This window comes from Cryptomeria japonica, chromosome 4 (genome assembly GCF_030272615.1).
Source record: "Cryptomeria japonica chromosome 4, Sugi_1.0, whole genome shotgun sequence".
In the NCBI taxonomy this organism is placed as follows: domain Eukaryota; kingdom Viridiplantae; phylum Streptophyta; class Pinopsida; order Cupressales; family Cupressaceae; genus Cryptomeria; species Cryptomeria japonica.
The window spans coordinates 677,797,518-677,815,607 of NC_081408.1; the positions used below are offsets into that span (position 1 = coordinate 677,797,518).

The window sequence follows — 18,090 nt, forward strand, 5'->3', positions numbered from 1 at the left end:
CATACAGTTTTAGCCAACGTGGCATCACATAATGCTAGGTGGCCAAACCCTAATCCACTCGTAAAAAAAATAAAAATAACAATCATTTGTTTTAATAGCTGCCAACGTCCAAACCCTATCCTATAACAAAAAGACATCCCGTACGGTCCCATGGGCGCCACATCAGCCATGTGACCACCTCCCTCCGCTCAGCCACATTGTTCACTATAAAATTCCATGATTCGGGTATCAAGGGTTTAGTCTTCAGAGCTTAATTGAAAAAAAAACACGGAGAAGAAGAAAGCGGGAGGAGCGTTAACACCTCTTCTTCTGTCCCTCTGCGCGCCTCGCTCATTATTTAACCAGGTAAATAGCATCTGATTCCATTCCTTTGGAGCCCACACGAGCTGTTTATTTCTGGGTTCACTCTGGCTTTGTTGATCATAGGGTATATTCTAGCATTGTTGTTTCTAGGGTTTACTAGGGCTTACTCAGCTTTTCAATGCAAGTTTTCTGTTTTCTTTGTGTGAAATCATTTTGGATTGAAGTGTTTGAAGGTCCATGTTACACAGTTGAATGTATAACGTTCGCTACAAAAGCGAGAATATTTTTTTTAGGTTTATCCAGCTGTATTACTCTAATCACCAGCTGATTAAGCTATGCTGATTACAGTGCTAGCCTTGTTTATTTTAAGAAATGTATCGGACCGTGCCGTGTTACTAGGTATTACAGTTGAGAAATTATTATTTTTTTCTTAAACTTAGCTTATTTTAGCGAGCTTTGATCCGTTCGAACCTTTATGTTTGCAATTGAAATTGAGCGGTTGATTCTAGGTAAGTTATTTATTTCCGTATATTTGGAATAGATCTCGCATTTTTAATACCGAGCTGTCTGGAATTTATTTGTGTGGTAGATTCTTGGGCAAGCATTCCTCTTTACTTTTCATTGTCAGAAATTTTTTCGAGTAAGATGCATGACTAGGTATCACAGTGTAAACATCTATAATATTTAAGCTTTAGCTTATCTGATTGAACTTTGAGACACTCAATTCGTAGATTTTTGGAGTTTATTTGTACCAGTTATTCTAGAATAAGCTTTGCTAGTTACAACAGCTACAGTTAATTGGAATAAGTCGTATGCTCTCAATCCCTAGATGTTTTTTATTTCTTTGTGCATTTGTTTATGGATCAAGCTTCGCTACTTTCAAGTCATTGTAAGAAATTCTTTTCATTGAACTATGTGACTGTATCACACAGTTTGAAAACCTATTATATTTAAGCCTAGTTTACTTTATCAAAGCTTTGATAGTCTCAATCCATAACTGTTTGAAGTTGATTTGAGCTCTTGATTATTGAAAAGGATCTGTTATTTAGAGTTCATCGTGATTTTTTTTTTAATTCAAAATTTGACTGGTTTACTCTATCAAACCTTCGATAGTCTCAATCTATAACTGTTTGAAGTTGATTTGAGCTCTTGATTATTGAAAAAGATCTGTTATTTATAGTTCATCGTGAAAATTATTTTTTTATTCAAAATTTTGACTGGGTATTACGGATAAAAAATCTGGAATATTTAAAACTGATTTTATTTTATTGATCTTTAATACTGCCAACACACAGCTATTTGGAGTTGACTTGAGCCCTTATTGTAGGGTGATTTTTAGAGTTATGGTAAGAAATGTTTTGAACTAAACCGTGTTGCTATATATGCTACATGCATGGCTTATTCTACAGAACTTTGTTGTTCTCAATTTATATCGGTTTAGTTGATTTGAGCCCTTGATTTAGAGTGATCTCTGCTACCAATTATAAAATTGTATTGGATCAGATTGCAGGCTGAATTTTCGAGTTACAGTTTATTGTAAGAAATGTTTTGAACTAATCCATGTCAGTATATATGCTACATGGTTTTAAAATCTAAAATCTTCAAGTTTAGCTTATTTTACAGAACTTTGATATTCTCAATTGATAGCTGGTTGTAGTTGCTTTGAGCCCTTGATTTAGGGCGAGCTCTGCTATACAGCCCATTATGAAAAATGTATTAGAGTAAATTGTGTTACTTTAGGTGTTACACAATTTGAAAATCTAAAATCTTTAAGCTTAGTTTATTCTATTAAGTCTTGAAAATGTCCACCCATAGGTGTTTGGAGTTAATTTGAGTCATTGACTCCAAGGAATGTTCTGCTATTGACAGTTCATCGTGAAAAGCATTTGATGTAGTTGTTTTCCTAGGTATTTCATAGTCAAAATTCCAATTTTTTTCAATCTTAGCATACCTTATTGAGCTTTGTAACACTGAATCCACAGATATTTGGAGTTGATTGTAGCCACTGATTCTACATAAATCTCTTCTGCTAATTGTTAATGTTTGATTAGTGCCATAAATCATGTATATCAAAGTGTATGACTAGATATTGTTTTGTTTACTCCTGCGATTTCTTGGAAAGCTATCTACTGTGAAAACCATCAAATATCTAAGGCTAGATGGTTTCAATCATAGTATGCAGACTTGGTCTTGGAGAGTACTTGGCAAGCTATTAGTTTCTGACTTGGAGATCACTTGACAATTTAAAAAACACTTAAATTTTTTTATGCAAATTATAGCTACAAAATGTATCAAATGAGTTTGGTGGGGATTGAGGGGCAGGTCCTTGTGGGGTCACAATTGTAATATAGGGTGTGGTTATAAGGGGCAAAGCCCTTGTAACCAAGCCCAAATGAAGACCTTCAAAACCACACAAATCTTCATTGTGCACACCATTTTTGTAGGTTTTTAGAAAATCAAAAAAGAAACTTCTAAAGTGGAAAAAAAGAGTTTTTGAAGTGTTTCATTCATTTTTTTGTGCTTTAATGTTTTGCTGGTGTGGTGAATCAAGTTGTTAGATACTTGGTTATTAAAAATTTGGCAAAAAAATTTGGTCAATAAACCTTGTAGTCAATAGTACTAATGGTGCAATCAAACAAGGTGAGTAAACCTTGTGAGTACTTATGGTACAATAAAATATGGTGAGAAAACCTTGTAAGTATTCACACTACAAAAAAATTTCAAGAGTACTTGATGTCTTGACGTGTATGTAATTTATGGTTTTAATGTTCTATTCAATGTTTCTTTGGAGATGATTTGAGTCTCCAACCATTGATTTTATGAATAGTTTTTTTGATTGCGTTCCATTGTCTGTTTAGATAAATCACTTGTAGATACTAATAAAACTAAGTGCTTTAGATAAATTAGCCTAAATTTTTATTTATTTGATTCAATTTTGTATTTTTTCTATGGTTCGGTTTGTGAATGTATAATCCCTCGTTAGCATGTTGAGGTGCTCTACTGCTGAGTTGATTGATTTTTTTTTTGGAGGGCATGATGCAAGAATAGTTTAGGTGGATCAGCTTTCAATCTCCCAAATTCACATTCGGAGTTCATTTGGCCCAATGATTCTAGGGAAAGCATTGCCATTGCCATTTGCAATTGCAAGCTTTGCTTATTGTAAATGATATTTTGAATTAATCTCATGACTAGGTTTTGCTCATTTTAACCTATTAGATATCTTATGAAATTGATGCACAGTGAAAACCTAAAATGTTTACAAATGTATAAGCATTCCATTTACGTGACATTGACATGGCATGGCAAAAGTGTAAAAGGGATTCAATTACAAAAATTCAAAATACGAAATACTTGGGAAGCTAAAAAATGAATATTATATCCATAAAAGTAGATTTTTTGATTTTATTGTCTCATATGGTGCATAGAGATTACCAATAAATATAATAGATTATAAATCCAATTATGAAAATAATAATATCAAAAGACACTCTTTAACTTTTACCCATAGTTACTTATGAGATGTGGGGCCTATCAATATGGGGACAAAGGATGTGAACGTGTATCAAATTTGGGTTTACATTAAATAAGCACAATAGCAGTGTACATAAATGCAGTCTCAAAAAATTGTGGGTACATGATATGGCTGTCGTCCATCTTCCTATATTGTAATTTCTTGGAAACTATGCTTTTGCCTAATGAGTTTATTTAAAAATCAAGGGCTGGTAGTAAAATTGTAGGTAGATTTTATTGTCATGGAGCGCCAACTATTTTTAAGGGCCTATTGTTTACTACCTAAACACTCTCAAGCATATAAATTAAAAGAAAACATTCATTTAAAATTTTAACTAAAATATCTATTAAAAACATAAAAAGAAAATTTATAATGCCCTAGCCTTACAATTAAACGAGTTTTTTTACATTTGCAATTTTCCTACTTTATTATTTTTTTTGGAGTAAAGTATAAAATCAGTTAAAAATGATACATATATATGAGAAAAAATTAAGAGCTAGTTTTTGAAAAACTCAAGAAAAAGACACAACAAATGTCTCACGATTACTTGTCATTAATTAGAAGTTTTTGTAGTGTAATCAAAGAAACGAGACTCGGACTCGGCAAGGCCGACCCGGACTCAGACTCGGGACTCAGAGTCAAACTCGGCTTTAGACTCGGTTGGACTCAGTAAAGTGAAACTCAAGAAATTTAGAGATTTTTAAAGATTTACAATTTGTTTCATGCACCCTTTATTGAATAGACCTTAAAGACACAATAACATCATCAAACTCGGCTCATTTGATTACATACACAAGTATACATCAATCACATAAGCATAAATGCAAATTGTAGGTGAAGGAAATAACAAACATAGATTTATAAATATTGTTAAATGTATACAATATTACAAAACTCATGGAATAAAAAATCCATGTTATCATATGATCATCATCAAATGTTCCATACAAATACCAAAGGTAAATACAACTACAATCCTATGGCTCAGAGGAGCTTGCACCCTCCAGCCCCGGCCCCCTGCGAAGGCATCTAAGGTAGGTCCTGGATGATTCGATTGCCGTAGCTGCTCCCTATGACACCATGCCATGCTCACCAACATTAGGAACATCTGTGTCACTATCTACCTCTAAATCTCCTCTCTGCTCGTGCTCTCCACTCCTCTACCATGGCTACAGTCTCAACCTCTATATCTACCTGGTCGATCCAATCAGTGTCAGACTCGGAGGTTAAATTTTCCCTACTTCTATCGACGTAGTTTCCCCCCATATTTTTCAATGGGGGTTTGGGGGCAGCGCCCCTCGCGCGTTCCCTATTGCGATATAGGGTGTGGGGTTGAGGGGCAGCGCTCCGCGAGGCCAAAAAGACTTTTATTATTTAGTAAAGGCATCAGTTGTTATTTTTCTATTGGCTGACATGTTGTAACCCTAATTTTTCCCATTCTCAGGCGGAGGTTGTAGTGAACAAAGACGCGATTATTCATTTTAAAAAAAACTTAAAAAAATGCATTTTTTTTGGCCTTTTTTGGGCCTTGCTGCCAGTCGAGTCCCAGGCACGGGACTCACTGAGTTTGGCGAGTTTATGCCCAACTCGCCAACACGGCGAGTCTGGCGAGTTTGCCCCTTGGACTCAGACGAGTCCGAGTCCAAGCTCGCTAGACTCGGGGGGCATGAATTGTACTCGGACTCGCTGAGTTTGGCGAGTCCTTGGCGATTTTCCGAACTTTGAGTTGCATGGAAGGCATTACATAGTATGATTTTCTCACGTTCTCAACTTTGTCTTGCAGGAATATGAAATCCTCTTGGATTAGAATCCAGGTTCCTTTAATTAAAAACAAAACTAACATAGAAGTGAGAAAGTGTATTACACACATGGTCGAATAGGTCTTCTATATAAGATAGGATTTAAATGATATAAGGGCATGCATGCCACTTTATGTTAAAAATACCCAACTCAGAGATTTTCCAACCAAAATTTTTGAAGATTAAAATGTACGAACAGTGGGCGAAAGGATCCAAGTACAAGGCTGATTTCTTGATTAACCATGTCCTGATCCTATTGGATCTTTCCTTTGATATCTCAGGGATGAGCATGATTTGCATGAATTTTTATTTTTGGCTCATGCTCAACAAAGTGGAGCACAATTGGTTTGGCTGGGCATTTTGACCTTAATGCCATATCTTTTCTTAAGAAACATATGGGTCCAATCAACTTATAAAATTCACAATAATTACAATATCTTGGAGGCATATTGTTTGTAGGGCATGCGTAGAGTATAAGCGGTAGGTCCCTAATAACAACTAGAGTCTTGACAATGCTACTATCTAGTTGGGTGACTACCTAATCAACAGACTCATATAGTGGACCTAAGGCAGCAGCTTCTCTTTTGGGTATAGCCCCTGAAATCTTCCATACAATAATATAGTGGCTTTCTTCCAATGGTTAAAGTAAGGTAAAATGCAAAAGGTTTAGGCTTGGTTGATCAAATTTAGGGTGTTCCTCCATCACCATCTTTTTGGCTTTGGTAATGTAATTGGAATGAATTGCTGGTGTCCTGATGGGTTTGTTATTTTATTGCTAGCAAAAAAATTATTTTTGTCCCTTGTGGGCAAGAGTTTGTGTAGGTTTGGGTGCTTATTTTTCTTCTGAAGTGGGATGGTTCAAGTGATCTTCCTGATATTGTGTGCTGAAGTTTTATTGTTTTTTTTTGGTCACATATGTCATGCTGAGGCTCACCCCTTGGATGATAGGTTTGATCATGATAATTGGAATATGGATAGCACCACAAACCTTAATCTTCGATGAATTTAACAAGTTTTGTTGTGGAATTTGTTGCAAGGGTTGGCGGTTGCTAGCTCCTATAATGTCTTTGTTGGTTTTGATATTGGGAGGGAAGCCTATACAGTCTTGGTTGTTTTAATAATAGCGTCCAAAGGCACAACCTGTTGCCTTTTGAGGACATTCAACACACTAGTAACAGTTCTAAAACAGTTCTTTACTTCCTACAACTCTTTGAAATTTTGGGACATAACTTGAGGGGATTTAGGAATAGGTCCTATAATAGCTCGAGGCATCTGATTAGGAGGTAAATAACTATTGACAAAGTTAGGGGTATTTTAGGTCCAGAAGTAGGTTTCCCTGCTTGAATCATACCGTTTATTCCCTAACAGCTATATCATAAACTATTGGGAAGTCATAGCCACTCATAGATTGAATCATCACTGAAATATCAGGATTAAATCTACATCTTTTGGATTTCACTTGAGCCATTGGTTCTAGCCCAAGCTTTGGTGTTTATACTGCAAGCTTGGCTTATGTAAATTGACATTTAATTCCCTTATATCCCATCTGGTTGGATTTTATTTGAGCCATTGATTCTATCTCTAATATTATAATGCAATCTTCTCTTATCTTAAGAAATATTCTATATATTAAATCTTGTAGGAAAATTATGACATGGTTTAATTTGTAAGAGATATCGATGAACTGTTGTAGTCTAAAATTTCTAGCGTAGTTTCTAGGAATTGGTTTTGAATTCTCTCATCAATGTACTGTTTGTTGTTGCGTGATCTCTTCTATTTATAATAACAGCATGTTTGACCCTTATTAATATGCTGGCCTGTTTTCATACATGTTTTTTCATCTGGGGTTAGGGTTTCAGTTTTCACTAAATATGTGGGTCATTAGGAGTTTTACAGAGCATCATTTTTCTTTTCTATGAGGTTTTGTTTCAAGGCAGAGGTTTCTGTTGATTATCATGGTGAATCTTGGGTGAATTTATGACTTTCCTCCAAAGTTGACCAGGGTAAGTTTTGCCCCTTCGAATTCGTAAGCAATTTTCATGTTGGAATGTACTATATTCATCTCTCACCAACCGTGCCACATGTCTGTCATGTTTATATCTTTCCTTGCTGTAAACATAGGCTGCCTTATTGTTGTCATGCTTGTCATAATTCTCTCAAAAAGGTGCATCTTTTTGTAGGGTTTGAAATGATATTATTGTTTTCTAATTTTTTGTAGCTTTTCACAAATTGCTTTCACAATGGAAACAATGATGTTGTTAATGAGGAAATATGTTTTTTGCTAAAAGTTTATTTGATTTCGAAGAGTGGGTATTTTTGGCTATTTGGATTACTGAAGTTGTGCATGGTTAAAATACAGGATGGATCGTTATCAGAGAGTGGAGAAGCCCCGGCCGGAAACTCCAATTAATGAGAATGAAATCCGTATCACTACTCAAGGCAAAATGAGGAACTATATCACATATGCTACAACATTGCTTCAGGTCAGTCAGATTTGTGTATTTTTGTAGCTATTTGAATTATTCGTGCATAATCTGGAAGGATTTTCATTAGTTTGTTGCTTTTGCAGTCTTAAAAAATGACTTTGAAATACACACATCTCCAATATGTTTTGCAATTTGAAGGATATTTTTTGTTTATTTGAACCCTTTTTTTATAATTCTTAAAAAATCCTTGTTGCCTAATTATATATCTGAAAAATTGACACTATAGCATTTGACTTGAATCTAGCAATGCCTGATGAGATTCTTATTTTATTTTACTAGCTCAGTTGAGGTCAGCTGCAACTTTCAATCTTTTAAATCACTCTTTTGTTTTCTCTGTGGTTCTAAGCTATTTTTTTCTAACAATACTTGGTTCTGTAGTACATTTGGATCATCTTGTGCTGTTCTCTCTTGTTTCATAGCTAGAGTTCTAATGCATGAGCAGTGAGATGCCTATTTTTAGCAGGTAGTGTATTTGAATGCAATGCATTGGGTGGAGAGTGGATGCTACCTTGCATTTGTTCAATTTTGAGGAATTTATGTTTTCCATGTTTAGAAGAACTTGATTCCAGAGTAATATTTTTTATGCATTTATTTTTTCTTTGATCATTCCATGTTTTCTTTAGCAGGTGAATAATTGGTTGCAGTCTGAATCTGGGTGGTGCAAGCTTTAAATTTTCTTCAAAGATAGCATCTCCATCTTCTATTGCATTTTGAGGATGTAGTTATATTAATCTTTGAGTTGTATGGAACGCATTACCTAGTAGGATTGTTTTGACTTTTGGTTTATTCATTTGGTTAGGTATTTCCTCAGATTTATTGCCTCGGACATATGAAGGATGTTTATTGCATAAAATACATAGATTGCCAAGGTTGGCAAAGGGTTTATTCTATTGGTTAGATATTACCTTAGATCTATTGCCTTAGACATATGAAGGTTGTTCACTGCTGAAACTACATAGGATGGAAAGCGTGGTGAAGTATTCTAACTTCTTTTGAAGTGATTCACACACTACATATGTTGGCAAGGCTGGCAAAGTTTTCTAACTTGTTTTGAAGTGATTCACATTGTGTAATATTAAATAAGAAGCTATCCCAAGATTGGCTTAGAGTTGATTGAACTTGACTTTCATTTTCAAAATTTGCGTCCTTGGCAGGGAGACTTATTTGATGCCACATGTTTTAAAACATAGAAGCAGATATCTTCAAAATCTTGTGATGTATTGGATCTTGGCAAGGTTCCTGGATTTTTTCATAAAATTGTTGAGTTTTTGAAGGTTAGTTGACCAAGATTTTGAATGAAAAACTAGCTGATATATCACCTATACAATTGTACTATTTTCTTCATTTAAATATAAAACCCTATGACCTTTGATTTACTATCACTTTTCTTTGTTTTTTTCCTGCCACAAATATTTCTATTTTTTTAGTGTTTTTGGGTGTGGTTTAGGCTAGAAAAATAATTTTTGTTAGTTCCTGCTGCCCTCTCTCTTGGAGAGGATTGCTTGTCAAGTTAGCTATACCTGACCAATCTGACTGAAGCTTCACTACTTACAGTCATACTCTCTCTCATACGATCAGCACCCTCACAACATCTTACACGATTGGCCTTTCTTGTGTCAAAATCTTTGAGCAAACTAAACTGATACCAAATAAGGATCTGTAGCACTGCTTGTACACGTCTCTTCTGCTTCCATGCTCTCCTTTATGTGAATTAGATCCTGCAATAAGCTTCTGTTGATTATATCTACCAGTTGTTAGGAAAGGCCAAGTTTAAGTACAAAATGTTGTAAGTGTAGGCTTCTTTAGTTAGTGAGATTACATTTGATTCTAGAAATCTAAATAAAAATGTCCAATTAAGGACAAGAAATATAAAGGCATACATGGGGCAATGCAATCTACTGATACTTGGATGGGAAGTGTTGAAGTAAGAGACTCCACAGAGTCCACAGATTGTATACCTGTCAGGTCTTTGTCCAAAAGGGCATTCTCTGGTTTAAATCTCAGCATTTGGACAGAAGAGTTTTTCTGTATTGTTCGCTATAGTGATGGCAACATGCAGTTGTCTTTTCAGTTTTAATTCACAAATCATCTTTTTTGGGATTCAAATGCTTGTCTAAGCTTTCATTTGACATAATCTCAAAAACTAAATCTTTGAAATAGGGGACTGACCATGAAGTTATGATCCTGGTGAGATTATGGAGTTGAACCTTTGGTAACACCTTGCATTCAGCATTGAAACTCTTATGACTTATTTCATGTACAAATTAAGAACATTCAAAGCGACCACTCTACCATATTTCAGATCTCTTTTGTAGACTGATCCAAAGCTGCCCATTCCAACAATCTTGGTCTATGAAGTCCAACAGCTGTACTGATCATCCTAAGAAGGTTTTAGGTGATCCAACTTCTGCAGAATATCTCTTGGGAGATTTACCCATTGGCAAAGTGCATCTCCACAAGGAATCTAAAACTAAGCAGCATACCACAGAGGCACTGGCACTAGAAACTGCCACCATTACTTTTTTGTTTGCATTGTAATCAACAATCTCAAAATTAATGAGAACAATCCATATTTCAAAATTCATTGTCTACCCTTTCTTTTACTTCTACTCACTCCGTGTACTTAGAATGGTTTTAAATATATCTTTTGGTTTTCCAGGCTATTCTCCATAAGATATATTTGCTTATCCTGGTTTCAAATACTGTGAATATGTAGGGGTCCCAGAAATTGGGATGTTTCAGTTTCAAAACACACAAACTAGTCAATATGAACTATATGCTAACGAACCTAATCCATCTAGAACACAATAAATTTTTATTTTGTTTTGATCTGCTTTTTTGATATTGTTTTTCATGTTATGGATATGCTTAATTCTTCTAGAACAAATATTCATTTCATGAAGACTTGTTTTTCTGATCATTTATTAATTATCTTGCATTTTGGCCTTCGTGTAGAAGGATAAAGGCTCAGCTGAAATAATTATCAAAGCAATGGGAAGGGCTATCAACAAGACTGTGACTATAGCAGAGATTATCAAGGTAAGTGCTAAGGAAGTTCATCCTTTAATTCACAATGGGTGTGATTTCTCATTTTTGTTTCTCTTCATCGGTGTGCAGTTGCTTGTTTTTGAGCATTTTAAAAATAACAATTTGGTGAATATGGGGATGGATTAAAGAATATGCTGTCATTTGGTACTTACAGAGAAGGATAGCTGGTCTGCATCAAATTACTACTATTGGATCAATTGACATAACTGACTCATGGGAACCGCTAGAGGAAGGTCTTCTTCCGTAAGTACTATAACTATTTTAACCAGTAGAATTTCTAAATCCTTTTGTACAACATCAATACAAAGGGTGTGTGTCAGTAAGGGGCCTATATTTTCAATGTTTTTTTGTATTTTTTTTCACTTCTTTTTGGATTAGTTTTGATGTAGTTATCATTGATTCGTTTACATGTATGCTGGCATATTGGCAGTCTGGAGACGACGAGACATGTATCCATGATAGCAATTACTTTGTCGACCACAGAGCTGGATGTAAATTCCCCTGGGTAAAAAATTTGTTCTATGTTTGTTCAATCTCTAAGGTGAACAATTAATCTGTCGATACGTGGTCATCAAATTGATGCAGATTGCTCGTTATTGTTCAATAATGCAGGTATCAGCCTCCCCTGCCAGTGGATCAAGTTAGACCATTGGCAGAATTTGAGTTTGATCCAGGTAATTTTTTTATATAGTTGCATTCCATGCTTTTATTTAATCTAATGTGCCTTCGAAGTACTTTGTAAGCTAATATTATTTTCTTAAAATTTCTAGAAGGATCGCCTAGTCACGTAAGGGGTCGAGGCCGTGGTGGCCGGGGTAGGGGCAGAGGAAGAGGTATCTTAACTTCAAAACTTTCTAAATAAAATTGTGAAAGATCCAAGTTATGTTAATATAAAAGTGTCTGTATGGGTGTGAAAGTACGATTCAGTTTCCCAGAGAAGCGAAATGTTGTTGATAGTTCTGGCTAAGATATTGTATAATTTTGTATGGCTGTTCCACCAGTTCTTGCATGATTATATATTTTGATATTTATTAACTTTGTCTAGATCTTAAATTGCCTTCAAATGGGTTTGTTATAATTTGTTACCATGCTATTATTTTGTCTTTGTTGTTCTTAAATTTAAAGAAGCTTTGATGCCTGACTCTCTGAATAATCTTTTCATTTCAGGAAATTTTATGATGGGTGGTGATTACAATGGTGATGGTAGTTATGGAAGGGGTAGGGGCCGAGGAAGAGGAAGAGGATGGGGCCGTGGTCCACGTGGTCGTGGAAGAGGGTATGCTGTAGCTGAGGCTAATCTGGATGAAGGTGGGTGTAATCAATCAGAGTGCTTTTTTGTGCCTTTTTAAAGTTTTTCAGTTTAATGTTTGATTTTAGTTTGATTTCATTTCTCTGGATTTTAGTTTTTGCAGCCATTTAAATTTAAAATAGGTTATATTGTTTTATCATTTTCTGTTGGATTCTGATCCAATTGATTTTTTAAGCATTTTGCATTAAATAATATGGGTACGTAAACAACATTAACACCAAATTTAGAATTAATATAATAAATTCTATATTTACTGTATTTATGATGTATCTTGGATCTCTTACTTTGACATGCTATATTGTCATTTGTACACACAAATAGCTAAAACCTTTTAATAGAATACATTTTTAATTATAAGTATGAGGAATTTCGGAAGGGCCTCCTCTGTTTAATAGTCTACAACATATACAGTAAAACAACAAACTTGCAGCAGCCAAGGCGTAGTGAAAGTTTCAGTAACCCCTACAATGGATAGAAGTAACAAACAGCAAGAAACCCAAAAAAGATCAGTGACACCCAAAGCAAACTAGAGTTGGTTAAGCACTATAGCAGCCCATTCATCATGGACGGACTCCAAATGACTTTCTATGAACTGAGCATCCTCCTGTTTCTTCACTTTAGCTTTCTGGTTTCTGGTTCTAGAGTCGAGACTGGCACATGCTTGAGCTAAATAAGGGCTGATTCTTTCCTGCAACAAGTTAATACTTTTGGTAGTGTTTTGAACAGTTGTTCCATTGAATTCGACTAACTTTTGCAGGTTGTCCTTGATGTCCAGAATGCCCTCCAAAAGGGCTACATGTCATCTTGCCTAGTAATCTCAGCCCTGAGATTGTTCATTTCTTCCACATTCTTCCACTAGTTGGAAATAATTTTTCCATTTTCTTCAGGTCAATCTTCTCAACATCCATTTTTTTAAACAAGCAAGATGAATTTGAGGCAACCTTTGTTCATTGTTGTATTTGGAGTGGAACTACTTCAACATTTTATTTTTGGGAATTGATTCGTTATACATTTTGACCAATTTCTCTGCAAGCATGACAATAGAGGATGGCAGATAGGAAGTATCATGAATAAATTCAGAATTCACATTTTCCGACTCTGGCTCATTGATCAATAATCTTGACTTCACCTTTACCTTTGGCTTAGTGATAGGGGAGTTCTCTGCTGCTCCCTGGTAATCTGAGTCTTCCACAATGACCACTTTTTCCTCCCCTTTAGTCTTATGGTGTCTAAAGCTTTCATCACTTGTAAAATTCACTCCCTGAGCAGTAACATGGCTAGAAACAGGAAGGGTAGGGCTGTTAAAAGGTAGGGTCGATGTGGCACAGACTATTTTTTAGAAATGGAGGTATCTTGATATAGGTTAGATTTAAGTGGGGTTTTGACAAGGGAAGGGTGACGGTGGTGCTTGAGTAGAGGATAAAGCATGAGTGTGTTTTAATGCAAGGGTGTGGTTAATCAACAACAGGATTAGAGAAGAGTGCATGGGGGCAGACCTAAAGCCACATTTAAACTCGTGACTGAATGCTCAAGAGAGGACAACATGAAGAATGAGAAATTGACAAAGATGACAAAATGGACATGAGCTTAAATGAAAGAATTAGATGGATTGAAACTTTTCCTAAAGAGTGACATACCTTATTAGTTGCATACTTGTATTGCAACCCCCATGAGGGCAAAAGCTTCCTGATGATCTAAGGGTCTTGGTCTTTATCTTTCATGATAATCCTTACCTCAAAGTGTAATGGATAAACAATAGATCTAACATTACCTGGTGCGTGGCAATAATCATTAATTAAGTTTATGGCCTCCTTAGAATCTTTCTCTCTTTCCATTGTGTGTATTTATCATGTTGAACACCCCAGTCAGTGAAATAATCTGCCACATAATTGTCTTTGTGGTACGCATGCTTGATTTTAACATTGGGAAGGGAATCCAAAATATGTATAGAGTTCTTGATCAAGTTACTAATAGACTTGGGGTGATTTTTCAAAAGATAGTTATGTTCTTGGAATCTCCCTCTGCTTCCAGGTGCTGTAGACAAAGATCTCTGGCTTAAAGGATAACATGAAAGACTGCACTTGCCTCGGCAAAATAATTGGTTTGAGTGCCAAGATTGACTGAGAAAGCACCCTTTGCCCTTCCAAAATGATTCTTGATAACCCCAGGTTGCCTTTAGAGGGACTTTCAAAATTCAGCTTCAACCGTCAGTTTTTGGGATCTTCAAATGACAACTTTCTGAACAGTGGTTACAAAATCAACCACCAAATACCAACTTTTCAACACCCTTAGGTTCAATTGAGACACCATTGATGGGGACTCCTGAAATTTGCTTTCCTTGAAGGCAGTTTTTTTAATTGTGAGGTTTATCCTGGAGAACACCAAGCTGACAAGATATTTAGAATTGCCCCATAAGACCCAAGGACACGAGGGAAAGAGAGGGTCCACAGTAGCTTAAGAGCAGGGGAAAAGAAGAGAGGCCACAATGAAAGGAGATTAAATAAGGAAGGGGGTTGGACACGAGAGGGAAAAACAAGAGAAAATAAAACACCACATGTTAAGCAAAATAACAGTTAAGGAAGAGGTGGTGGGCTGATTTTAAATCACCCTTGCACAAGGCACAGCTTTTTGGGATAGAAAATCCTCTGTTAATCAAATTGCCCACCATAAGGACATTGTCTTAGACAATCAACCACTGAAAGAAGTTTACTTTTGGGATAAAGGGTTTGAATTAAAGAGAGTTCCAAGGGGGAGAATGGGCAGAGGGAAAAGCAGCAAGAACCCGGAAGAGTTAGAGACCATCTCATCACTCTTGGGGACTAGGGGGCATGGAATGAAAACAAAGTTTATGGAGTCTGAAGAGACAATGATTGCTTACAAGGGATTAGGAAGGGAGGAAATTTCGTTTTTCTAACCTTTATTATTCCTTGGAGTAGCTGTATTATTGAAGCTTTTGCTGAATGATTCTGCAAAAAGAATGAATAAGAATGGAGATATGGAGTCACCTTGTTGTAGCTCAGTTCTACTATTGAAGACCTCAGTGGTAGTGCCACTAATAAGAATAGAAAGCTGCAGAGATGAAGTGCAATTTGTGATTAAATCTTGCCAGTTGTCAAGAAACAGGATGCCTGACCATAGGCTTTGTTCATGCCAAGCTTGAGTATGAAGCTAACCTTTTTGCTTTTGTCCATTGAATGAATAACTTAACCAATGATGATTATAGAATCGAGGATCTGCCGAGCTTGAGCATGAAGCCAACTTCTTTTCTTTTGTCCATTGAACAAATAATCTTGTGAATGGTGATGATAGACTCCAGGATCTGCCTTCTCTTGCAAAACCACTTTGCTGCAGCGGTATAACATCCAGGGAGGATGGCCTGCAATCTGATAGCAGGGAACTTTTGAGAAATTTTTTATTACACATAATTATGAAGGTGTATTGGTTCTAAGTCAGTAAAGCTTGAGTTTTAATTTTCTTAGAGAGAAGCACCGGGAAAGTGTTATTGAGCTCATTGAGGAGAGATGCCTGGAGAGAAGGAGCTCCTGTGCAATATTTAAAAGATCTTTGGCAATCCTGAAAGATTTGTAAGTGCAGGTGGCGAAACCCATATGGTCCCAACACGTAACTCCCTGTAAAAGAGTTGACAACAAATTTGATTTCTTTTTCCATCACTGGGGCAATTAGACATTTATTTTCTCTATTCGGCAGAGAAGGTGTACGAGATGCAGCAACTGCTCTGCCTTTTCAAAATCAGCAAATTTATTTTTAGAAAGGAGATCTTGGAAGAAGGCAACCACAAACTTTTTGATGCTCGCCTCTTTCTTTATCAGTTTGCAATTATTTTCTTAAATCCAGACATTTGTATCTCCTTTGAAGTGAGCTTGTACCTTTCTAAATCTTAGCTCCTTTTATAAATGGCCCTTAGTTAAAGATACGAGGTTTAGTTATATAAATCTAGGTTTTTTATTGCATAAATTCTCCCGCTTAACTTAAAAATGTATAATTATTCTTCAGGAGTGAGTTTAATTGTAATTTTCTGTTAGCTAAGATTACGTATTTGATTATATTGTATGCTTGATTAATGATTTAATGGGTATATGATATGTAGCAATGAAACATTTTAGTTGTGTGCGAATTCTCTCTTTCTTAGGCATGGGCCTTTCATTAAGAGGTTCCTAATTGTTATTATATTAAACCATATTGGCAAGGTTACACTAAAAGTTTTCCTGGCGTGGAGTGTGTTGTAAAGCTCTATGCATGTTTTTTTAATGTTGTAAAGCATGGGCTGTATTCATAGGTTCTGATAATATACTTATTTGAATTGCCTAACATGTTTTTGCAAACCATTCAATCACAGGAAGACCTCGTGGCAGAGGAAGGGGTCGCAGGGGCCGGGGTTTTAGATCAGATGGACCAGTACAAGTACCAGGGCCTGCAACTGCATAACAATAATTGTTCATCTATGCTAGGCTGAACGAATTGAATTATACTAGAGTGACGTTTATGAATTTCTGTATTCTAGTTGATGTTTGCTTTTCACACTTGTGAAGGTTGCCTTTTTTGTGGATACCTCAATTCATTTAAATTTAGGTTTTACAGGAAATCGAAATGTATTTTAATTAGAAGAGCAGTACATTCTTTCATAATTTTACTGTGTATAAGCCCTATTAAATTTAATGTTTTTTTTGGACACTATGTTTATGTGATCCTGCACCCCCTGCATTTGGGCAGGATGCTATGCTTTTCAAGAATATCTCAATGCTGGTTAAAAATTGATTAGACCTCTCTGGGGGAATGGTAATTATGTTTCGCAAGCATTAAATTCTTTGTTTTCATGGAGTAAAAAATCGAGTTACTTCTAATTTTACTCTCTTTTTGGTCGTAACCCTAGTATAGCAATCGTGATCTTGAACATACACAACCTGTGTGATATCACGTAGGAGCATGATCTGTTCCCTTTGAAGGTTTGACGTGTTCAGATTGTAAGCTCACTTTTATTTCATATTCTGGGTATACTGCTTGGACTTTTTTGCCAATAGCTGGGAGAATTTAATATTTGCTTGAGCCAAAATTGTGTATGAGGAGATGACTGACTTAATGTGATAATAACATCCTCTGTTGGCTAGCAACTCTGTACTTGAAAGGTAACTGTGAATGACTATTGGGGCATGCTTTGTAGCACTGAGTCGCTAAATCAGAGCATAACTTAAAAGATATGGTTCATTTGGCATCTCTTATCCATGATGATGGATCATGGAGTGTGATCGGAAACGTTGAGCACAATTGAATCCAGATTGAATCCAGAAGCAACATTCTCTTGATATTATGAGTTGTGGAAATTTCTTATTGTTACTTAAAAGATATTTGAGATACAATACTCTCTCCATATAGAGATAAAGATGGTTAGCAACCTAACAACGAGCTTTTCATTGTGATATTATTTCTTTGATTAGTTATAGTCATGTATGACTAGATGTCTTCAATTTGATATGACGCTTTTCTGGCTATGAAAATAAATCAACCACCCTCTTGGTTTTTTTAAGGTAATAGTATTTGAATTATGATGCTAGAAGTTCATCATTTCTTTTTTTATTACGGGATGCGATAATTTTGTAAGAAATTAGTTATTTACTG

General features: G+C 35.7%; 1 protein-coding gene across 1 annotated transcript; it reads left to right on the plus strand.

Annotated features, from left to right (window-relative positions):
* Positions 1–189: 189 nt before the first annotated feature.
* Positions 190–17,151, plus strand: LOC131046857 (uncharacterized). The gene is made up of 9 exons (XM_057980649.2): positions 190–345; positions 7,973–8,096; positions 11,055–11,138; positions 11,302–11,390; positions 11,578–11,652; positions 11,760–11,821; positions 11,918–11,980; positions 12,315–12,455; positions 16,814–17,151. The coding sequence occupies exons 2-9, from the start codon at positions 7,974–7,976 to the stop codon at positions 16,900–16,902; spliced, it is 726 nt and encodes a 241-aa protein (XP_057836632.1). The 5' UTR covers positions 190–345; position 7,973; the 3' UTR covers positions 16,903–17,151.
* Positions 17,152–18,090: the final 939 nt, after the last annotated feature.

Bases quoted from the DNA above. Each gene is read 5' to 3' on its own strand.
- LOC131046857 (XM_057980649.2), top strand. From the start codon at position 7,974: ATGGATCGTTATCAGAGAGTGGAGAAGCCCCGGCCGGAAACTCCAATT. The intron at 11,822-11,917 runs GTAATTTTTTTA...TAAAATTTCTAG, and splicing joins AGAATTTGAGTTTGATCCAG to AAGGATCGCCTAGTCACGTA. The intron at 12,456-16,813 runs GTGGGTGTAATC...ATTCAATCACAG, and splicing joins TGAGGCTAATCTGGATGAAG to GAAGACCTCGTGGCAGAGGA.